The 25,491-nt window shown below is 37.8% G+C and overlaps 1 protein-coding gene across 3 annotated transcripts in view; it reads right to left on the bottom strand.

Annotated features, from left to right (window-relative positions):
- The window catches only part of HMGCLL1 (3-hydroxymethyl-3-methylglutaryl-CoA lyase like 1), a 180,749-nt gene extending 155,645 nt beyond the window's left edge, over positions 1-25,104 (bottom strand). For all 3 annotated transcript variants that reach the window (XM_021692059.1, XM_021692060.1, XM_021692061.1), the window contains exon 1: positions 24,997-25,104. In XM_021692059.1, the coding sequence (XP_021547734.1) occupies positions 24,997-25,104 (108 nt within the window). The remainder of the gene's footprint in view (positions 1-24,996) is intronic.
- Between the last annotated feature and the right edge of the window lie 387 nt (positions 25,105-25,491).

The following is a 25,491-nucleotide window of genomic DNA, read 5'->3' as shown; positions in this document are numbered from 1 at the left end:
TCAGGCTCCCTGCTCAGCAGAGAACCTGCTTCTCCCTCTGACCCTCCCCCCTATCATGTGCTCTCTCTCTCTCATTCTCTCTGTCTCAAATAAATAAATAAATAAATAAATAAATAAAATCTTTAAAAAAAAAAAAAAGAATATAAGATCCTATTCATCAGTGGCCACATGACGGATCCTCTGAATTGGCTTTATTTGAAAGAAAAAATTTCATATAGTGCTCATCCTAAGTAATTGTCTTATTGGTACCTATGGAAAGACCAAATTAAAAAGAGAACACAAAAGATTATAATGGCTAGCCTTAGGGACTCTCTTAACAGAATAGAAGAACATAAATTAGACTTATAACAAAAATTAAGGTCCACACCCAACGTTAATTCTTCTTAAAAACTACCTTCTTAAAAACTACTGTATCTCCTCTGCCAATTCCCAGACCCTCCTGCAAATAATCAGGAAATAGATCAGCTTGAGGCCAACGTTCAGGGGGCTAATGGAAGCAATAGTAGAGTTTTTCACCCTACAGTGAATTGGTCTAAGGTTGAATTGTGTGCTCAGAAAGGAGAGTTGTTGAATGTTTTATACAGACTTTCCTAACCTCCCTGGGGTTGACGAGACTCTGGGGAATTTTCTGGTAAATTGCTACATTATTCCTTTAAATAGCTAAGGGAATTAAAATTAAAATTAATGAAAAATCTTGCCAAATTCTGGCAGATACTGGAGTCTGCAGAGGGGACCTTAGGAAAACTGGCAGAAGCCAGCTAAGAGCAAAGATTCTTGCCAGATTCAGCTCTCTTGCCTCTCTGTCTGTAAGGCCCAGTCAAGAGAGGAAAATAAAATTTGACATCCTTTCCTTTCCAAATCCAGACCCATTGGGTATTGATCCTTTCTCCCCCAGGGATTGGTATCGCTTTCTTGTCTCATCTTGTACCCTGAGATCTGCCTTGGCTTTCCATCTGCCTGGACCATGCAGGTTGTCAGTTCTTTCTTTTGGTTATCTTTATGAATGATGCCAGATCTTGTGAAGTTATCCTTTGCAGCTTCCTTGAGGACACCTCTTGAGTCCACAGGGTTGTTTAATACTGCCAGAAATATATACTGTTTGTCCCAGCTGAAACATGACAAGATATTTGAAAGGATTTAATAGCTCTGTGATAGAAATCTTGGCTATATTGGAAGCTGATATCCATAGCCTAATAGGATTTTTTTAGACCTTCTGCTGTAAGCTAAATGTGTCCAGAGAAAAAGGAAAACATTCCAATGTAGGTGGATAGATAGGTCAGTCCTTTATCATCCAGAGTACATACCAGTTCTTTGAGGAATTAAAGCAACTGCCTTATCTTAAAAATCTTTGCAAAACCAGAAATGCAACTCCAGGAACAACACAAAGGCCACTTATCCTTTTCACTACTCCCAAAATCACCCCTATTTATCTCAAAAGGCTTCTAAGTATTGTAAAAATTCTGGCCTTAAGGGAATAAGAGTCCGTTTAAGAGAAACTTGCATTCTTTCACTGTGCCTTTGAAATGTAAATGTCTTACCCCACCTTCCCTGGGAATTCTTAATTAGGTCATCACTTTAAAATAAACTTCAGAAAGGTATTTTTTTTTTAATCAAAAGAAAAGGGGAAAGGTTATTTGAACCTTAGGAAAATTAAAAAAAAAATCACCTCATGTGCCTTCTGCACAAATACCCATCTCATGGTTAAAATTTTAGAATGGAAACTATGAGGTCTGTGTTTGTCTGTATGTTCATGACTGTCTATATTTTACCTTGTGTAATCAAGCAGCTAAAATTGAATTGTTACTATAAGTACTTTAAAAAAATAAGCTTTATCATCAATAGTATACTTCTGTAAAACTGAGACTTAATTTTCTTTCATCTACTAAAAGGACAAAGTTTTCTTGAACTACTGGTTTAACCTTGATAAGAGATTATAAAAGGTTCTTCTTTACCTTTTAATATGCCTAGAAAACAAAAATTTGGCCATTTGTCTTGTAAAAACTATTTATCAAGTCTTTGATTACTCAAGAAAACTGAGTTTTCTCTATTAAAAGAGCTGTTTTGTGGGTTTTTGTTTTTGTTTTTTTGCAACTATTTAATTTTCTGTATTTGCCTTTGAAGTCTTTGTCCTTATGGCTAAATAGATAACTAAGTATTGTTTCATAGTGACCTATGATCCCCTTTGGTGGTTGTAAAACCTTTTGATATTTTTGACAAATTTCCCCAAAATCAAGTTCTAAATGAAATCTTTGACCTTGAACCAACTTTGGGATTTTTTAGAGGGTCCTTGGAACATCTCAAAAGAGTTGTTCTCTCTCCTTAAATTAAAAAAAAAAAGTTAAACTAATTAAACTTACTTGATATATTAAATGACATGGGAACCATTGTCAAAAAATACTAAGCCTTCTTTATGTTGTCTTTGTAGGTATATATGATAAGTATTCCAGAAATTGTATGTAACATTCCTAGAAATCTGATATGTCCTAATACAATGTTATCACTTGTAATTCCAATTATCTTAATATATTGTATGTCACATAATAACCAAATTCCTTGTCAACTGCATTATAATGAACTCTTATCTGACCTTTAGTCATCGCTATTTTTAAGCCTTTGTCATTTACAGTTATTGTTTTACTTTGATGTTTTTACAAAGTATCCACAAGTGTTTCAGCTTCAAAGAAATTTATGGAAAGGATTTTGTAAGTACTCTAGAGTACAGTTTTCTGATAAGTTTCAGATCATACCACTGAAGTAAGCAATTACAGAACTCCAAAGCGGGGGTGGGGGGTGGGGGGGGGGACTGATGGCTTCATAACACTGCTAACAAAAGATCAAAATTAACAAGAATTCATTATAGAAGCCTGATGAACTGAGATAGAGGATTTTAATTTTTATGGACTTTTTGTTTAAAATATTAATGGCTCTTTAATCATGTGTTTTCCAAACACAGGAAAACTCATCCTCCTGAGCTGTGACTCACAGCAATTTAGCAGAATGTATTTTTAAGAGCAAAGATTAAACATTTATCTTTTTCTCCCTACCTGATCCCCCCAGAATTTAAAAACTCTCTGGGAGTATTCTTATTTTCATGGCAATACACTTATTTGCCTAAGTTCAGAAAGAATCTGTTCACCTTGTAACAGGACACAATTGGAAACAATGGTTATGTTACCAAGGTTTTGAGTGGAATATCATATTTGGAGAACAATGTGCATATACTCAGACATAACCAGACACCTTTAAGGAACTAAGGTTGACTCTATGGAGCTAATAAAACCCCTTGGAAAAAAAAAAGTCAACTTGGCAACTTGCTTACAGGGTTCCTGGCAGCCTTACCAGGTGAATAAGGTCACTTTCTGGCAGGTATAGAAACCTCAGCATATTTGGGAGACCTCAAGAAGAGAAGAATTAACCTGAATCTATAGGTGTTGCTGGTGAAGTCTGACAGCAAGTCATTGGCTTGACCTCAAGAGGCTTTTAAAAATTCAATCTGAGCTTTTTTAATAAAAAGTTCCAGCAAAAGTAGGGGCACCTAAGCAACTCAATCAGTTGAGTGACCAACTCTTGATTTCGGCTCAGGTCATGATCTCAGGGTCATGAGATCGAGCCCCACTTTGGGAATGGAGCCTGCTTAAGATTCTCTCTCCCTATGCCCCTCCTTCATGTTCTCTTTCTCAAAAAACAAAAAGTTCCAACAAAGCAGATTTAAAAGAGCCTAGGTGAACAATCACTATTTTTGCTATAATTCTATAAATAATCAGGCCAAATTTATTGAAACTAGACTTAATCTGGGAACAAATTAGTCTGTTTAATAAATTACTTTAATAAAAATAGGGATGATTATAGAGAATTATTACATTGTAGTAACATATACCTTTGTGGATATCAAATTCTAGCGCTGTTAATTGTCTTTGAGATTTTGTTTTCTACCTATAAATTGGACTAGACCCTGAATTCCTCCAGTTTTTTCCTCCAATATTTGGCTACAATTCTCCAAACTTACACTTTTCTATTTTTTTTTTTAATATTTGAGAGAGAGAGAAAGAGAGCGTGCGCACATGAGAGGGGGAGGGCCAGAGGGAGAAGCAGATTCCCCGCTGAGCAGGGAGCCTGATGCGGGACTCGATCCTGGGACTCCAGGATCATGACCTGAGCCGAAGGCAGTCGCTTAACCAACTGAGCCACCGAGGTGCCCACTCCTATCTTTCTGACTTGAAATCACTGAGAACTAAATTTGCCCTTTTCCCTAAGCCATGCAAGCTAGAGTTGGACAATTTGCTATGAACTTCAGAGAAATCACAATAGTTCATGTATAAACAATCTTCATGCCAGTTGCTGAGTGACCACCTAGAAAGATCACCAGAGACATTCAAACTACAAACCAGGATTATCTATCAGATTTCCTCTGCCTGCCCTCACTCCACCTGAAGATGCTTCAAGCCAGACATCTAGAAATTTTCTCAACTAGCTGCCTTCAAAACTCAGAAACTGGGATTATAGTCTGTCCAATCACTAACCATTTTTTTCCTTTGTTTCCATAGAAATGTCTCTTATTAAAAACCTGATTGTACCATAAACTTAACTTTGGGGGTCCACCTGCATCACCATCCCCTGAAATGAGACAACTGTTTAACTGAACATACCTATTCTCAGGACTTAGGAGACAGGTTCAGTGAAATGGAGCAATCTAACAACTCAGCTTCTGGACTGTCAAACTTCTTGGCGAAGCTTTATAGGTGGGACTGAAGGGGGTTCAGAAGGAGTCTCCCCAAAATGTGTCACTTTGACATGTAGATTATTTTGAGCTGAAGCCTGTCAAGGCCCAAAAGACTCAGAAAGCTTTTTTACATCCCCATTAACTGCCTCTAAGAATTTAGATTCAGAGCCTGGTCCAGGAAGAAGAGAGCTAACACCAGAGATAACTACAAGAATTATAGGGCAGGTGTGGTAAGCTAGGGGAAGCTCCCCAGAGCCTGTTTGTCCAAATTCCTCTCTGTGTCCTACTGTCTGTGTGGCATGACAAACATTTACCAAACTTTTGCTCTTCCTATCAATTGTCTTTCTCTTCTTTGAAGCCCCAGATGCTTACTCCCTTTCTCCTTGGTTCGGGATGGCATATAAGCCTCAATTGCTTGACTGTCCTTGAGCTTCTCATGTTTTAGTGAGGCTCCTTTATGTATAAAATTATTTATGTATGAAAATTTTTTTTATTTAACAGACCAGCCCATATATTCCATATATTCAACCACTCATTCATTCATTCACAGTTTGGAGTAGAAAATAGTCACTAAGCAAGAGAAACGGGCAGGAAGATATGATCATTTACAAGAAGAGTAAAAATAAATTTCTGTGGAAAGCAATTTAAAGCAACACTGTCATTATGTATTATGAACAAGGTGGTATCAAACTGCTAAATCACAACCACTCACTTGATCAAAGCCTTGGATTTCTATTTACAAACCCCAGAGCTTTCTTAGGACTTTAAAGTAGGGCCAATATAATTAGAGTAAGACTATAAAGGTATAATGTGGGATATCTTTCCAACTCTAAAAAATGATTTCCAGTGGCTCTGAATAACTAGACATCATCACTGTCTTTACTATTCCAAGAAAATATGTTCCAGTATGTTCTGTATTATGTGACTCTCATATTCTGTTTCATTTGATACCTATAAGCTTTTCTGTCCAAATTCCAATTCCAGCTTTTTTTTTTTTATAAGTTCAGCTGTGATCTACGATTCATTCTGTTAAGTCTTCTCCATAATCCCTCTGTTCCATATTGCATATACACCTTCAGTGCTTCCTTCCCTCCCTCACATCCTAACACCTTCATTTAATCACTTCTTAATCACTTGCCTGAAAAGTAAACCCTCCAGTCACTGATTGTTTCCTTCCAGATGCTGCTGTGGAAGGACTCCCCATGGGCTTCACCTAACATTCCAGCCATGTTCATCTGGCTATGCCGACTCTGATTACAGCACTCTAAAGCTTTTAAGTTCTTTCTTTCCAAGAAAACTCATAGCTAACACCATTATTTCCTCACAAAAACAGCTAACATCTGCAGACTGAAACATCAAAACAAAGAAAAAAATTTTGCACAGTTCTGCTAAAGTTGGATGCAAACTTTATCAGCCATTTTAGGCAATAAATCAATGTTCTTTTATTCAGTGTCCATTAAAAAATAAACCATAAAGGCTGATTTTCAATTTCCCCTCAGAGGAACAATTAACAAACAGGTTACATGCAATGACTAATTAGACTTTATACCTTCCAGCTAAGCGAACCAAGCTTCTATTTGGAAACCTAATCTCTAGCAAAATTTATCAGGTTGCTCAATAAAATTTAACTTTATTCTATACATAAATAGTTCATTTCAGCAGCATTATCTGTTCAATTTATTCGGGACACAAGCATCCCAACAAACTGCTTTCTTCTAAACTAAAAGCATTCAATATTTATTAAAATTATTGATTGGAACTCTCATATTAATAACTTTGAATATAATTATACTGTATTCTTATAAAATCATTTTTAAAACTTGCATCTTATTTCTTTTACAACCTCAGTTAATGGAGATTCTTTTTTGGAAATAAGGTCCCTACAAGCCTGAGACAAACCTCAAGCCTCATCCCAGCTGCTTCCTGTATAGATCATAATGGCCTTTAGTCATCAGCAATTCCTTTAGATCAGTATTTCTCAAATTTTAATGTGCATGTGAATCCCCTGTAGAGCTTATTAAAACACAATTTCTTGGGCCCATCTCCAGAGATCATTATTCTCTAGGTCAGGTTGGATCCATGAATTTGCATTTCTAACCAGCTCACAGATAGTGATGATGCTGTTGAGGCAAGGACATAATCTGAGAACCATGGGTCTAGTTTAAGCCAACTTAAAAGAAAATCTATATGACTATGCTTAAGTGCCCATCACCATCAACTATAAAATCAATAAAATCCCTCTTCCAATATAATATAAAAATTAAAAAATCACAATCTTTATATTAATATCCATCCTAATTCCATAGCTTCCTAACTCCTTCCTTTCAAATACCATTATTTTATGTCTAAGTGAAAATGATTTATCTTTCCTCATTGGGACCATTCCAAATCGGTCTTCTCAGCATATGTTAGAGTAATTAATGGATGAAATTTTAAACTGTAACACGAATCTCAAACAATTCTACAAACTCTCTTTATAAAGTCTGCAAGTCATTTAAATATTTTTCTACCTCTTATTAAATTTTCAGTGGTATTTGAAATACCAATATTGGTAACATCCATGTATATTAGAGCACACTAAAAGGAACAGAGTCATTATGTTAATGCTGAATAGCTTGAGAGAATGGAAGATGGTTGTTCAGCAAAGGCCTCAAGATCTGCTGCCCCCCCTACCAGGCCATCTGGTCTCTAGGGCCTCTTTCAAGTCCTTGTAGAGGGAAAAAGTTGGAACATCAATGGCTGACTTACACAGGTTTGGTGTGGCAAGAGTAGGTCCTACTGTCCAAAGTGACATAATACCAGATGTAATAACTAATAGTGGTTATTTGAAGGTTTGAGATAATATATTGAAGTCTCAAGGACACTCAAAGATGTCAGCAGAATAAGCCAAGCGATCAATTACAAGGCAGGTAGGATAAACGAGAGGCACTGTGGAAGATTCTATACTAATTGATGCCTTCTCCTGGATGCCCACTTTTCAGTGGTCGCTCTGTTTTTCTTCTATCAATCCCATACACAATGCCCTCAATTGCTCCAGGTCCTAATCTCTCTTTGCCCAGCTCATCATTTTCCCCTGAGTGTTCTGACTCCAAAAACCATGCTGATATACTACCATTTACCCAAAAGTAATATGAACTTACATATATTCATAGACCTAAACTTACATACATGGAGATGTACATTCATAAACTCACAAACATGTTTGAACATGGATGGGGTGATTTTCAGTAAGTAGGTATATATGTCTTCACATGATGATAAACATTCACAGGAACAAGCTCCTGAGCTATGGATATTGGTCTTCATGAAAATTAGAGCAACTAAAATGTACTGGGACTTGGAAAGTACTCAAATGTTTAATTATAACTAATAAATCATCAGGGGTGTGAGAGCCAAATGTGATAAATAAAACCTATACCCTACAGACCAAATATAATTATACTCTGCCACAACAGCAATAACAAAACAATGTAAGAATATGCTCAGTTTTTCCTGGTTTTGAACTCCTGTGGTCTTTACCATCTAGGAGAATTGTATATTTTACTAATGATTAGGCACACATTTAATTTTTCACATGTAGGTTTCCTTCCTAGGAATTAAGGATATATCTATTGTCTAGTGTGTCTCAGTCCTTTCTAAATATTTCAAACTTTCGGGTGCCTGGGTGGCTCAGTCGTTAAGCGTCTGCCTTCGGCTCAGGTCATGATCCCAAGGTCCTGGGATCAAGTCCCGCATCGGGCTCCCTGCTCCTCGGGAAGCCTGCTTCTCCCTCTCCCTGCTTGTGTTCCTGCTCTCTGTCAAATAAAAAAATAATAAAAAAATAAATATTTCAAACTTTCTAAAAGAGCTCTTAGCATTCAGTTTCTCCTATCCCTATTGGTTAATAGATAAGGTCTCCAATGACGTTAGGAATCAGAAAACAAAAAGTTATTACATGTAGTTTGGTAATTAGTTAATCTGATACAAAGTTTTGCCCGTGGTTTCATCAAAACTAGTTAAACAGGAGTTCATACAAAAATAATGGCAAGAATCATTTTTATTTTCCCTTCTCAATAGTTTATAAAGAAGCTGCTGGTCCTCTCTTGCTTTTGCCTTTATTAGTAAAAGAAAAGAGGCATCAAAAATCATAAGGCTTGTGGCTTCCTCAGAGGTGGATCCTGCAGCCTCAGAGCCCGATGCTCTCTCAAGGAACAAAGTCAGACCCAGTGGCAAGAAGAAAGGAAGAAAGACACAACAGACCACCTCAACTTTCCCTACTTTGGCATTGTTTTTTTAGAAATGTTGAGCAGAAATGGAAGGACAGCAAAGCCATATGAAAGCGCATCTGTGACAGTATAAATTCAACTCAAATGTTCAGTCATAATGTGACCGGTTCCTGAGCTCCTCATTTCTCAAATGGAAACACCTTGAAGTTTTTCTCTTAGGGACACATTGTAGGGCTAGAACAACTGCCTTGTGATTATGTGATTATTCTTTCTTTCTCACCCATTACCTTTTTTATTCGATGATCGATTATATACAATTTGTTTCATCGTCTTTATTTTTTGACCTTCAGGGTCAGGCAGCAAATTCTTGTTTTCTATGCTTCAAACAAACCAGGTCTTAATAAAGGTTTTTATTAACCTCACAATAGCACTTCAGCACATTTTATGGGAATGAGTTTTTCTTTTTTTGTTCCATTTATTGTATAATAGTGTGGTTTTACTCTACACACTATGGTTTTCGATGACCTCTTAGAAAACAGAATAAAGATGCAGTGGTTGAAGGAAACAAATTTTTCCAACAGAACTTACTTAGCCAGGAACTTTCAATTGGTGTGTGAAGTCTACAAACATAGTACTTGGTATGAATACAATGCATTTTATATAAATCTGACCTTTTTGGTAGGACTTTAAGTCAACTGTACTTGCCCCAAGTTTAAGCTACTTACTGAAAAACTAAGAAAGGCCATATTTCTCAGAAATATCCTATAAAACCATTTCCCTGAGTACAGGGGTAAAAGAAGAGCTGCTGTTGGGTACAGAGCGAAAGGGGATGGTTATCAAAGATTCAAGAACAATGGCATCATTTTAAAGAGTCTGAATAACTTCTGTCTGAAATAAGGATTCATTCAGGCTCTTCCACCTCAGATTTTAAATGTTGAGTCTCAGAATGAACTAATGAGGGAAGGTGAGCTGTATCATCCCGTCATTTGTAACCGACTGCAGTCTCCCTCCTTAAAGTGATAATTATTAAGGTTCTAGATTAATTTATGTTAAATGAAGTTATAATAAGTGAGTACAAAACAGCTGACGTTCATACTGGTCAACAGACTGATAGGATGTAGCTAAGAAATACCGGCTTTGGAAACTGTTACAGGTTCAAGTCCAGGGCCTCTACTAGTTATGTGGCCTACAGAGATTTTTATTAACTCTCTGAGCCTTCATTTCCTCTTATTAAAAGTGAGCATAACGGGGGCGCCTGGGTGGCTCAGTCGTTAAGCGTCTGCCTTCGGCTCAGGTCATGATCCCAGGGTCCTGGGATCGAGTCCCACATTGGGTTCCCTCCTCAGCGGGAAGCCTGCTCTCCCTCTCCCACTCCCGCTGCTTGTGTTCCTGCTCTCGCTCTCTGTCAAATAAATAAATAAAATCTTTAAAAAACAAAAGTGAGCATAACGGGATCTTCTTTATGCAAATCTAGGAGTTCAGAAGTTAAATAAAGCCCTTAGCAAAGTCACTGGAATAAGTTCACCATCTGGTAGTGGGGTTGCTAATACTGATGCTGTGTGAGGGGCGCCTGGGTGGCTCCCTCCGTTAAGTGTCTGCCTTCGGCTGAGGTTATGATGCCAGGGTCCCGGGATCCAGCCCCACATCCGGGAGTTGGCTTCTCCCGCTCTCCCTGCTCTGCTCGTGCTATCAACTAAATAAATAAAATGTTTTAAAAAAAAAAAAAATACTGATGCTGTGTGATTTCCCAAACTCCTGTTAATAATACTCTATTAACAGTTTATGTAGCATTTTATATCTCCTGTATTCTTTCATTTGTCCCATTTGGTAAGTCAGTTGGCAATCTAGAGCAGGTATGCTAAAATAATACTATTGTCCCTAAATAATAATTTTTTATTAAGACAAATGATTGATGTTCTGTTTAACAAGTTATCACTATTCCTTTCTCACCAAAAGGCCAATATCTGTATACATTTTTTAAAGAGCAAATAGGTATTTAAGAGATCTAGCTCTCTAGAGAGGAGTATTTACAGAGGTTTGTGTTCCATCTCCTTTAGCTCAAGTTTTTCTTTCAATATTTTCTAGAGCATACATTTAGCAGAATTACATTAAATATTAAAATCGTGTCATATGGGAATGGGGACTAAGTGATAGCAGACATTCGTGAGTGAAACTCTGAATAACTACATCTGTTTCTCCACAGGTCTTGCGAATGTCTTTTAAACACAGCCCTAAAACCTAGGCAGACAGAACTCCAGATTGCCCTCAGCTTTTGTTTGACCAGGTCCACGGCGTTCTATAAAATGCAAGATTTGAACAGTGCCATCGCATTTTTAAAAATCTGAGAATTCTCAGTCCTTAAATCAAAATTCCCAGGAAGTAGAAATTGTGTCTAAGTAAAATAAGATTCATATTTGGACTTCAACATTAACCTGTATGATCAGCTTCTATTTCACAGTGAAATAAATACAGATTGAGGAAAGAATTTAGAAAGGGAATGCCAGACTCCGTACGCTCAGTGGGTTACAGATGTATGAAAGCAGTGGCACAGAGCCACCCCACTTCCTTCAAGATCCAAAAACATTTGGAAGGAAGCCCCAGAAGGAAAGATGTCTGACAGACATGTTCTCTTTGGGGTTCCCTGCCTCCTTGTTTGCCAAGCTTCCTAGACCCCATTGCTTGTTAATAAAGTTCACCAAGACGACTTTATGAAATGCTGATTTCATAGAGTGAAACTTGTATTAAAAGCGTTTTTATGTAGTCAAAGTTTCCTGACATCTGCATTTCCCTACTTCACAAATCCAGGGAAGCGTGACTTGGAAAGTTAACGAGCATAAGGTGACATTTGATGCGCTTACTATCAGTGGGATATTCAGCCCAAACACTGAATCCAAAACCAGAGACTGTGGCTGAGACACTGCAATAGAGAAGCTGCCTCACCCTGAGGGTATCATTATACCCCTCAGTGTGTCTACTCCTTCTCCCATAAAACGGAGATCTGAGAAGATGCATATTGTATACCGTGTGAATTAACTCAGTAAAAACAGAGATATGGAAAGTGAATGAAAAGCTAGATTCTACCTTCATAGCCAGGAAAGAAAAAAAAAAAAATTAGCACCTGGATTTAAAAATCTACATTACCGTCCAATGTAAAAAATAATATAGCACAACTAAAACTACTAACTCTACACAAGTACTATTTTTTTTTTTAAGATTTTATTATTTGACAGAGACAAAGCGAGAGAAGGAACACAAGCAGGGGGAGTGGGAGAGGGAGAAGCAGGCTTCCCACGGAGCAGGGAGCCCAATGCGGGACTCGATCCCAGGACCCTGGGATCATGACCTGAGCCGAAGGCAGACGCTTAACCGACTGAGCCACCCAGGCGTCCCCCTGACTGTGATTTTAGATAACACCTCATTTACTAAGTAAAAGCCAAAAGGCTTGCCATAAAGTCCTGTACTTTTTTTTTTTTTTTTTAAAGATTTCATTTTTATTTATTTGACAGAGAGAGACACAGCGAAGAGGGAACACAAGCAGGGGGAGTGGGAGAGGGAGAAGCAGGCTTCCAGCTGAGCAGGGAGCCCGATGCGGGGCTCGATCCCAGCACCCTGGGATCATGACCTGAGCCAAAGGCAGACGTCTAACAACTGAGCCACCCAGGTACCCCCAAAAGTACTATTTTTGATATTACTTGTGCCAATCACAAAGTCCGTTAATTTGGCAGAAAGCACCTGAAGTTTGCTGTATTTAACACGTAGAAACGATTTAGTTCCAGAAATATATTAAAAAGATCTGGATAACAGAAAGGAGAATCAAATATAGTTTCATCTCTAAGCTCTCAGTCTCACACTAAAAATATTGTGTATTTAATGTAGAGATACTTCCATCTATTCAAAAATATTTGATGGGGAACTCTACTTCTAAGTGGAAGATGGGCCCACTAAGCACTATACAGGGATTGGGGCTGGCAGAGGGAGAGGTGAACATAAGCCAAATACTCATAAGATTCACCACTTGCAAAACATAAGCATCCATTTTCAAATCAAACATGAAAAAAACTAGTAAGGCAATTTTTAAGATTGGGGCCTTTAAATTCTTTTTCCCTGTAAGAGACAATAGACCAGATAGAGGATCCAGATGTAGGTTGATATGCATATACTCAGACACAGAAATATTCCTAACTAAATGGATAACTCTCCATGACTTTATTACATTAAGTCTGCCCATAAATGTTCAATCGTCTTATTCTGACCCGGAATGCCTTCTATCTATGCAAATCCCATTTGACGTCCAATCTACCTCCAACACAAAGACTATTATCATCCTCATGGATTCGCCCTGCACTGCATTAGAACCTATTTGCAGGCTTGTGTTTGTAACTGAGTTTCAATCAAGGAATGCAGGAAAAAGCAGGATTCAAATAAAAAGCAGGATGAATAAATGAGCTTTCGGGAGACAGCAATGAAAAATGAACACATGGCCTGAATAGTGCTGTTGGGATGGAAGCGCTAGTGCTTCTATCTCCCTTTCTTGCCCACCAGGGTCCTTAGCACCTTGCCAGCATCCAAGAGCTGGAGCTCAGCCCTTCCGCTCTCTAAACCAGGGAAGGAAGTATCAGCTCCTCTTATCAAAATCATGTTTGTAATGCACAGCTCTGGTCCCTTCATCACTTATGTAGAAAGTAGTTTTTGTTTACATTTTATATTTTTCAGAGCCTTCCCACTACTTTGCTTTCCTTTACATTATTACTAGGCTTTCATATAAATGAGGAAAGTCTAAAAAATATAAACATCTATAAACTTGAATAATTTTCTAAATTATCTTCACATAAAAGGCTCTTCATATGAAGTCTGATTTTAGAATGCATGTTTTGGGAACAAGATCTGCCAACCAGTATTATTTTCCAAAGAAAAGAACATAAAAATTGGCCCCAAATTGGTCAGATGTAGAAGAAATGCAACAACACCTCAGTGTTCCCTTAGGAATGAATTCTGATCACTTAAAAAAGGAAGATCATCCAAAGGGGAAGATGGCAAATTTCTGGTAATTTAAAGACTTAACTCCTGTCTGTCGAGTAGTAAGGATTAGGGTCTATAGTGTTGAAAATATGCCAACGTTCAGAAATGTCCCAGATGGTTGTTGAGAACCGTGCTCATTAAAGCATCCCCATGTAACTATCCACCAAGGATAACAAAATCAAAGGAAGGTAATCCACCGGCACAGGAAGATAATCTGGGTGCCGGAGGCAGCTAAGTATACAAATAAAGAGTGCAAGTCCTGCTTAAAGCATTTCTATGTACTTATCTTTTCAGTGTAGTCTTGACCAAACAAAATATTTCCAGAGGTTAAATTCTGCTCACCTGTGAAACAGCCAATTTGCATCTCCCACTTAGACTAACAATAGAGAGACTGGCAGGAGGAAACTGGGAATCTATCTATATGCTGCTTTTATTATTAGGGCTTCAAGCAGGCTGGACAATCACTTTCAAATCAGAATTTCTGTTAAAAAATAATATTCCCCAAATACACGATTCTGCTTTAGCTCTTTTACTATGATCTGTTCCATGAGAGTGACCCATAAAGTCATGGTTCTGCACAGTCTAGCCCCTTAGTTGAGGAGGAAAAATAAAAGAAACAAAAATAAAAGCTAAACTTGGAAAGGGAGAATCAAGGAGAGAAGAAAGGGTCAGGGAAAGTTACAGCACAGAGTGAATAAGCATAAAGAAAGCCAGAAGACTTGGAGGAGCTCACAGCTAATGAAAAAAACAAGAACATAGAGTGGGGGGAGGGAAGGATGTGAAAGCCAGCTGGAATAAGAGAAAGCAAGAAATACAGGAGCCAACAGAAATCCAAGGACAGAAAGTATTGGAGATTGAAGGGAACAGGAAATTTATTGGAAACCAAGTTGTTTTTCCTTTTGTATCCAATGCAATTCTATTCCAGGCAGAACTCTAGTCTCAACCTCAAAGAGGACAGAAGGGAAGTTGAAACTCATAGGAGTCTTTCCTGGACAGCGGCCAGGAGCTCTGGAAAGACAGATTAGAAAAAAACATGATATGACAGCAGACCCTCTGAAAGCAGATATGGGGGGGAGGGGTGGCAGTCTCACCCAGCACATGATTTTCAAAAATCAAACAAAACAAAACAAAAGTAAAAACAGTGATAGTTTGGCTCCATCTCAGAGCTACTGAATAAGAATTTCTGGTACATTTAATAAACACCTCAGGGTAAATCTTATCACTGGAAAAGTCAAGGAAACACCGATTTAGTAGTAATAATAGAGGGCTCTGAAACTAGAGCTGCCTGAATTTCATTCCCAGCTCTGCTAGTCATTAGCTGTGGACCATGAACAAGTCATTTCACCTTTCTGCATCCCAAATATTCAGTTTATAAAGTGGATTGTTGGGAGCATTAAATGAGGTTTTGTACAGAAAGCAGTTAGGCAGGACCTAGCACATATTGAACACTCCACAGCGGTAGCTCTAGAACTATGAAAGTACTCTGAATAGAGAACTCATACAAAATAATGTGTCTTAATTGATTAAAATGTAAAATATGAAAAAGGAATAAAAAGGCTGCATCTTAGATGCAGTATGCATGGGATGAAGTATACATGGGAGCATTCTTCCCAACTGTACAGAGACCAAGCCACAACCATCAGGGTTTCTGCTCTTGGTCTCACCATTCACTAGTTGGGAATCAACATGTAAACAATCTTGACAAAGAGTTTATTTTTTTTTTCAAACGCATATATCAGTCAATTCAAATTAGAGGGGACTCCAAGATTTGGAGTCTCCATGCTCGAGGGAGGACGACTCTCTTGAAATGCAATAAATCCAGGACTTGGCTGATGTGGAGATACCCAAAGAGAACCACATCCATCACAAGACTGTTGAGGATCAAACACAAGGTAACCCACCTTATTTCACAATCCTGTTTTCTTTAGTCATTTTCCCATATATTATTCTCAACAACCATCTATTTCCTCTGTAGAACCATGTAGTTCTAGGCCTTTCTTGTTATGTGAAGACTCAAGTTCTTTCTTTTTCTATCTGGAAACTCAGCTCTGTAGTAAAAAGCTCCACCACGTTCACAACCTCTTTACTGAACATTCCCATCATCTTATGGCCTTAAATAAAGACTTGATCACCCTTATAGAAAGCACCTGCCCAGTAACCCTCTCATGTACAGACTGCTTAGCTTTCTAGACCTTGCTTAGTGACCAGAAGTATGGATGGTATCTGCAGTTTCTATTACTTCCTGAAAACTGTCACTCTTTATTTGTATGAAAACTCCTATTCCTTTGAGATCCATGTGATTTGGCCATATGGCCCTTTAGCCCTTTTTGAGGACTTGTATTCCTTATATACCAAAGCCATTAGAACTTAGTTTGCCATTGTTTTCTTACTCCCCAATTTTGACATTATTCTGCAGTTTACTCAATGTCCTGGTGAACCTTCTATCCAATATTCGATTTCCACTGAAATTTACTGGATTTTACTTTAGTTGAGCCATTAATTCACATGGTCATATGAAGGGCTTATTACTGCTTGTGACTGCTCACTTATTAAGATTCTGACCACAAATATTTTCAACTTTCTAATTTTGTTGTGCCCGTGACTAAAATCTTAGGCTTCATCAGTACTACAAGTCTTTGGAATTCTACTTCCACCTACCTGTGAGATATCTTAAGTTAACAAAGAGAGTCTCGAGAACGGCAATATACCTGGTAACATGCTATCCGAGGACCCATGGTGTAATAGTAATGAAACAGACATTTTCCTCAATATGAAGGAGTTCACTCTGTGAAATACATCTTTTGTTCCAAACAAGCATATTAATTTAAATATAAAATAAGAACACCAAAAAAGTATAAATAGCCTCAAAGATAAGAAATATAAAGTGGTGAGGCTGACAGATATGGCAGAAAATAGGATAAACATATCAAGAGTCACACATAATCACATGTAATTAAAGGTAAATTCACCTAATTAAGGATAGAGACAATCAGATAAGCAGCTCAGCTTATAAGAGACACAATTTAAAGCAAAATGACAGAGAAATGGATGTGAACTGTCTTAAGGCATTTTTAAGAGGACTAAAATTACATGAGCTAAATATTCAAATAAAGAAAATTAAAATGTTAATTCAGAAAACAGAAATGCAGGATTTTTTTCAAAAAATAGAAATCAGTTGTTAGCACGTCATACATATGCTCAAAGATACAAACATACATATAGAAGAGAGGATCTACAAACCTACAAAATACTTTTCAAATCAACTGATAAAATATGTTGATTTCTACCAAGGCTTAGGAATCAACAAAGAAAGAGAAAGAATTAACCAGGAATGAAATAAGGCAATGAAAAAGATTAAAAAGAAAAGGTTAATGACAATAAAATTTGTTTACCAACTCCATGTCAATAAAAAAAAAAAATCAAAAGATTTGAGATAAACTTTTATCAATAGACACAAAATACCATAAAGGGACTATCCATTTAATCATTCATTGATTCATTCAACAAACTTTACTGAACTATGTCACACAGAAGGAGTAAATAGTATATTGCTCCTCTAAAGCCAGATATTGAAGTTGAGCATAATTTTAATTTTTAAAATCTCTTTCATAATTCTTATTTATAGTGAAAACCATTGGAATAGTCTGTTTTTCCATGAAGTATTAGTTTCTCATAAAAAAGCCAATCTTTGAATTCCTTTTTGGAGTTTTAAATTGTTATTCTATACAAACTTTCAGCTGTAAGACAAATAAGTTCTGAAAATCTAATGTATAGCATAGTGATTATAGTTAATAATACTGCATTATATACTTGAAAGTTGCTAAGGATGTAGGTATTATATTTTCTCACCCCAAAAAGGAAATTGTAAATTCTGTTATGGGACTCAGATGCTAGCTAATGCTAAGGTGGTAATCATCGTGCAATATGTAAGTGTATCAAATCTGTACACCTTAAACTTATACAATGCTATATGTTAATTATATCTCATAAAGCTGGGAAGATAAATAGTTACTCTAAACAGTTTGTATATTATCTGGAACGTAACTACCTCAAAATTTTTGTAATATGGTAATATATTTTTACAACTCCAATTACATTGCATAATTGTTTTGTTTTCTTACATTTTCCCTCTTATATTGTTAGTATTTCAACTAGCTTGTTCAGAGTGAATTTCTGAGAACAACCAGAAAATCTGGACAAAATATTAATGAAAACACTTGTTTGATAGCCTCAGAGAGTTGCCAAGGTAGTGAGTACTTAAGTGGCCAATATACCAAATATATACGCAGAAGAAAAACAAAGTGGTAAGACCAACACTGATCATGACTTCCTCTTGAAATATTTGCCAATTCAATAGTAGCAGTTGAGAAGATCATCAGAGCTTCTAGAAGTCTTAGAGGCTGAGGAGAAAATACTTTGATTTTAGGTCCCAGCTAGGGGATACCCTGGTAAACACTCTAGGCTTTTCAGTTAGAACCCCTGAACAGTGACAAAATGAAAGGGTGAAGAGAAAAAGACAAATCCTCACAAGTAAAGTAGGCCCAGACTCAAATCAGCTAAGCATCTGATAGGCTTAAGGTAAGCTATCCTTATACTATTTGCTAAAAGCTAAAGATAATCCTTTCTGCATCTCACAACTATTAGAACAGCTACTTTAAAAAATCCAAGAAATAAGTGTAGTGAAGGATGGTGTGGGGGGAGGGGAGATCCCTCCTGTACCATTGGTGGGAACATAAATTGGTGCAGCCCCTTGGAAAACAGTATGGAGGGTCCTCCAAAAATTAAAAATAGAACTGCCATATGATCCAGCAATTCCACTTCTAAGTATCCAAAGGAAATCACTATATTTAAAAAGTACCTGCACCCCCATGTTCACTGCACCATCATTTACAATAGCCAACATTAGTGTCCATCAACAGATGAATGAATAAGATGTAGTAGATATATAGAGGCATATTTTCAGCTTTAAAATAAAAAAAAATCCTGTCATTTGTGACAAGATGGATAGACATTAAGGGCATTATGCTCAACAAAATAAGTCAGGCAGAGAAAGACAAATACAGTGAGGTATCATTTATATGTGGAATCTAAAAAAAAGCAAACTCATAGATACAGAGAACAGATTGTTGCCAGAGGTGGAGGTGGGGCAGGGAGGGCAAACAAGGGGAAGTAGGTAAATAAGGGGGGGGGGGGGGGAAAAAAACCCTTTTGGGGAAGGAAAATTTGGGGGGTCTCAAGTTAGGTCTATAATTTCCATTTCAGGTGTCTAACACACAAAGATCAGTAAGCATTCCAAGAGGAAAGATACATAAATAAGACCCACTAGAGATCCAAATATTGGAGTTATCACAGAACTTAAAAATAACACTGATAAATACTCAAGAATTCATGACAAGATGGAAAATTGTAGCAAAGAACAAAAAAGTTGTTTTGAAAAACAACATAGAAATGCATCAACTCAAAAATATAAAATTAAACTCAATACATTAGATTAACAGCAAATTACAACTGAAGAGAGAATTAGTGAAATGGAATACAAGTGAGAAGAAAATATTCAGACTGAACATGGAGAAAAAAAGGTGAAAAAGACAAAAATGAGTGTAAGAACTAGATGGAGCACAGGGAAAGTTCTAAGATTTTTCAAATGATAAGCCCAAGTGGAGGGATTAAAAAAGAAACAGAGCAATACTTAAGGAGAAATGGTTGAAAATTTTCTAAAGCCTATGAAAGCCAATAAAGCATGGAGCCATAGATCCAAAAAATGCTACAAACCACTGGCAAATGCAAAGAAAATTAAATCTAGACACATCATAGTCATACTGTGAAAAACCAAAGACAATGAGAAAACTTATTATCATCAAAGAAGCAAAAATAAGCCTAAAAGTTCATTTCATTATCTCTGGCTTCCATTACATCTCTTGAGAAATCTACATTTTGTGCTGTTGTCATGCATTTTAATTCTTTATGTGGACTATATATTCATGGTCAGTATTAACTTACAATTATGTACATCATTTATCAAAATAAATGTAATTTTAAACAAAAATGAAAAAAATCATCAGATTTTTACTAAAGAATGTAGGAAAAAAACTACTTCTAGCCGAAGGAAAATAATTTCAGATGGAAAAATGGAGATGAAGGAAGGAAGGAAGACCAAAGGAAAGAAATCTATTCTAAATATAAAATGTGTATCAACTATATACATATAGACAACAAATATAAAATTAACATATACAACAAAATATGAAAAGCAGAAGTCAGTAATGGAGCTAAAATACTATATTTGCATGTTTAATAAGTTGCAAAGATACCAATGTATATAATATTTTAATAAGTCCAGGTCATGTGTTGACATCTTATACATAGCAACAAAGAGTATAGTAAAAACAGTATAATTAAGCTCTGGTGGAGGAAAATGACTAAAAATAGGTCACTCAAAAGAAGCTATAAAAGGAGAAAAAGGGGGGGGAAAGCATAATAGGAGGAAAAGGGAAAAAGAACACTTGAGACAAATAAAAAAAACAGTGGGATGGTGCCTTGATTCTTTTCTGAAAATTCCTCTCCAGTCATCCTAAAGTATTTAGTAAATGTACTAACAACTGCATAGCTGCAAACTAAAAAGCATACAGTCACATTATCCTCGGATTAAATTTATGCAGAAATATATTTAGGTTAGATTCCTGAGAACTTTTAATACCAAATACTTTCTTTGAATCATAATTTTTGCTGAGAGCAAATGTAACTTAAAGGATTCAGGATATAATGTACAATAACTATAAGTTTAATGTCACATAATCTACAATTTTGCTTTTATACATCTACTGCATTTCAAATATTGCTTGTATTAGAATTTAGGCCCTGGAGAACTTTATTGTCACACAGGGTATTAATATATGAAAAAAATGTAGCTACTGCTTTAGCAGCACTTGCAAATCAGAAAGGAATTGCTTTATCAGGTACCTTACATTTAAGCAAAACCTTGAAATATACCAATTAAGCCAGCTTCTTCATACCGATTTTAACAGAGACAAACATAGAAAATAAAGCAGGCCTGAAAAGATAGCTTGAACCATAGGATGATCAATTTTCACCTCCTGGTCTCTGAAAGGAATCTTCTGCAAAAATCAGTGTCATTAGCAAAAAATTAGAGACTCAAAAATTTAATTTGTGAGGGGCGCCTGGGTGGCTCAGTCGTTAAGCATCTGCCTTTGGCTCAGGTCATGATCCCAAGGTCCTGGGATCGAGCCCCGCATCGGGCTCCCTGCTCAGCAGGAAGCCTGCTTCTCCCTCCCCCCTCGCCCTGCTTGTGTTCCTGCTCTCTCTGTCTCTCTCTCTGTCAAATAAATAAATAAAATCTTAAAAAAAACATTTAATTTGTGGAGCTGTGGTACAATAAACCTTTTATTCATACTGACCTATTTTGTATTGGATAATAAATTGTTAAACTTCAGGGCGCCTGGGTGGCTCAGTTGGTTAAGCGACTGCCTTCGGCTCAGGTCATGATCCCGGAGTCCTGGGATCGAGTCCCACATCAGGCTCCCGGCTCAGCGGGGAGCCTGCTTCTCCCTCTGACCCTATCCCCTCTCATGCTGTTTCTCTCTCTCTCTCTCTCTCTCTCTCTCTCTCTCTCTCTCTCAAATAAATAAAAATTAAAAAAAAGCTTTATAAAAAAAAATTGTTAAACTTCAAATGTATGTGTGTCTGTTTTTACACATATACACACCCAGTATTTTTCATCCTAATAATTTATCAGGGATATATTATTATCTCTCACATGTAAACTGAAATTTTAAGATCTAGCCAGGATATTGCCTGCACAAACTCACAGGATGAATTGGTAGCCGAAAAAGATCTAGGTTCCCAATCTTCTATTGCCTAGCACAGGATTCTTTCAAAATAGAATATTCTATCTGTCGCAACAGTTACCAAATTGTTTCAAATTCCAGAGGTCCTGCTCATGATTCTCTCTGCCGATTTTACAGTGATTTGTTAAGCACTGTGCTGTCTCATCAACACACCCCAGAATCCATTTTCAGCTCTTCTCCCTCAAAGCCTAACTCCTGTGAGATGAAAAGGTAAGACACCAACAGGAATAATATCCATCTTCTATCACTAAGACCAAACTGTATTGACATCAAGTATTCATTATCATCACATTAGCATTCACTTAACGAATATTTATCATTGTACCACAATGTACAAATCATTGATTTGGCAAATGCTACGAAGAATTTCATGGTCCCCATAAGCAGGAGATAAACATTCACTCATTTGTTCATTAAGTATTTACTGGCCGTGAAAGACTAACCAGACTAACCAGACATGGCGGGTGTTTCCCTTACTTTTATGATGCCTAGACTCTGGTAGGGAACTAGACATCAAATAATCACAAAAATAGGTAATTAATATTATATATAATGAACTGTGTACTGAGCCATATAGGATAACAAGAGCTGCTTGCCTTAAGAGTCTGGGAAAGAGTTCATGAGAAGGTAACATTTAAGACCTCAAGGGTGAACAGAAGTTAATTCGTTAAAAATAGTCTTCCCAGCAGAGGGGAAAACAAAGACCATGACTCCAGAGGAAACATTATTAAGAATTCAAAGAGGGCCACAGTGGCAAGAACAAGAGAATACCTTAAGATGATGTTCCAGAGAGATGCAATGCAAATAACAGGGAAAGCTTCAGAGACACATTGAAAGTTTTGGTATTCATTCCTAAAAATAAGAGAAAGGCATACAAGGCTATAAAACGGGGGGTCAGCAGGATTCCATCTGAAATAGAGAACATCTCCCAACTGGTTACATGGGTGTTGAAGAAGGACTGCAATCATCTAAGTAGTCCATGAGAGAAAATGCCATTTTAAAATTGATAGTAGGAGTAAAGTTGGAAAAAAAAGATGGATTTGAGAGAAATTTAAGAGGTAAAATTGCAGGACTTAGTGATACTTTGGATGTGGGGAAATGAAAATGAAGAGCTCTTGCCTTGTGGCGTATAGAACCGAACAGATTGTGATGGTTTCCTGAGATGGCAAATACTGGAGAAGGTCTGGGGTTGAAGGAAGGAGAATGTGAATCCAATTTTGGAAATGTTGAGTTTGAATTGCTTTTGAAATATCCAAGTGATTATGTCCAGTGAGCAGCTGAACATCAGGACTGGAGCCTAAGAAGGAGATAGGAATATAAATCTGGAGAACACAAATATATAAACAGTAACTGAAACCGTGAGTGTGGATACAAAGTCATGAGGAACCTGGTCATTTACCAGACAGCGATAGGCCACTGAGTCCGTCTGGTGCCAGACCAAGGAACCAGAGACTCCGTAGGGCTTAAAGCAGTTACAGGTGTTATTAAACAGATGCCAAGGAAGATCAACTTCAATGAGTCAAGTCAGATGTCTATGGTGCGGAGTTCAAATAAGGCAAGATATAAAAAACTACAATTCAACGAGTGGGACTGAAACAGAATGATGCATAAAATGCCATGGAAGCACAGAAATGGGGCATTAACTCTGGGTGGAGCAAAGAGTTGGTTAAAGGAAGTAACATTTAAGCTGTGTTTGAAAAATGAGTAAGAGTTTCCCAGGCAAAGAAGTCAGGGGAAGAAGTCACTATTTAGTGAAGGTATAGCTGTTTCTCACACTCCTTGTCATTTTTGACAACCTGCTTCCACTTCTTAACAGGGCAAAGTAGACAGCCTCAGGTAGCAGCCTAGTCTCCATCACTGCCCCCACAGCTCACAAAACCAGAACATGAGGGAGAGAAATACAATGTTAACACAGCAACAAACATCACGTAAAGTCTCAGAGTTATGGAAGAAAAGAGGATTCCTGATTCTCTAACAGACTGAATATGAAAGTTAAAAAAAAGTTATAAAAGCAAAGTTATAATAGCAAAAAATCAAATTAGAATGCAGAAAAATTAAATAGACATGCTAATATATGAGAAGAATCTTTCCTTCTCGTGCATTTTCAGCAACAGGCTTCAAGCCAGATGACCATGACCATCTTTTAAGTAATGAGGAGGACTGTATCTTCTGATTGGTTTTGAAAGAATCCACAAATGCTGAATTCCTATTTGTAGAACTAAGATCACAATTTCACATACTGATACAATAAGCTGAGAATACACTAAATGTAAAACTACAGGAAAAATGGATACCTAGTATTAGAAGAGCTGATTTAAAGCCACATAGTCAAATTATGTTTACCCACTGAAATATTATAATTAACCCAAATTATTATGCTGTTCACAAGATGAATCAGGGATAAACATTTTGGCATCCAGCAAAAAAAAAATCAAAAAAGAGTGAAACCCTTATACTGCCCCTTCATTTTTCCATGCTTTAACATTCACATAACAATCGTCACGGTTACTACTTGGTGAAATTTTAAATTTCGAGCTCTTTTAAAGGAAAAGCACATTTCTTTTTTCATTTACCTGACATTTGTTTGAGAATGCATTAAGCTGCAAACACGTGGATCCAATTAAGTTGCCTATTGTCTTAAAGCATTCAGGAATCACAGGGGCATCAATTTTGGTTTGAAATTGCTGTTATTTACAATCTTTTTCAAGCTTATTCAAGCGTGTTGAAGCATAAATACATTAGGGATAATTAATGATACGCTAGATAATTTCCCCCTACGATGTTTTCCTAGCTGTATATGTTGGATTCATTCCTCTTTCTGCCACACATTGTCCCCTTTGTTACACGGTACAGGGAAGGAACTGAAGATCAAGGCACTATCCCTGGCGGAAAGCCAAGAGATACGCATATTCTATAATGCAGCCCCTCCAAGGGAAAAACAGAGAAGCAGCAGTTTCCTTTAGGCGTCCCGCAAAAGGCCACAGGTAGGGACTTTGCTGGGTCTGAGCTATAGAGGCGGGTCTACACGTTCACAGCACAGAGAGGATGGGGAACCTTTTAGGAGGTGAGGCCTAACAAGACGGAACTGCTGCAGGGAGGGCCCTGGGAGCGGTGGTGACACAACAGGGAGAGAGACCAGCCGGCTGTGTGCAAAAGGGTGGGGACACCCTGGGCCGCGAGGTGGTACCTGCGCAGGGTCGAGTGCCCCAGCCACTGAATCCCCGATCCAGAGATGCTCCCGGAGAAGCTGCTGGTAGCTGAGGCAGTGCTTCACCGCAGATGGCACATTCCCCATGGCAGGGCCTGGGACTGCAGACGGAGATAGGAGGGCGCCAGGAGCCGGGAGGAGAGGGATGCGGAGCGAGGCGCGCCAGCCCAGAGCGCGCCCCTCCGGGCTACGGGCGGCGAGCACCAGCCCTGCTCCGCGCACTGCGTCGGCGCCGAGATGGTGGAGAGCGGGCCACACTCGCGGCGGCGCCCGGGGCAGGGAGTGCGGGAGGCACCTGCGGCGGACGTCCGCAGCAGCCGGAACCGAGAAGAAAAGGAACTGAGCCCAAGGATGTTCAGGTGTGGCTCATTTTCCTTACTGCGCTGAGCTTGCGGGGCTCTCTGCACACGCCCCACTTACCGACTTCTCACCTGGTTCAGATCCTAAGAGAAAGGGTGTAAATAAAGGGAAGGG

Source organism: Neomonachus schauinslandi, chromosome 8, assembly GCF_002201575.2.
Source record: "Neomonachus schauinslandi chromosome 8, ASM220157v2, whole genome shotgun sequence".
Classification (NCBI taxonomy): domain Eukaryota; kingdom Metazoa; phylum Chordata; class Mammalia; order Carnivora; family Phocidae; genus Neomonachus; species Neomonachus schauinslandi.
The sequence above is the reverse complement of the archived record's forward strand: the minus strand, read 5'-3'. Positions and strand labels throughout refer to the sequence as shown.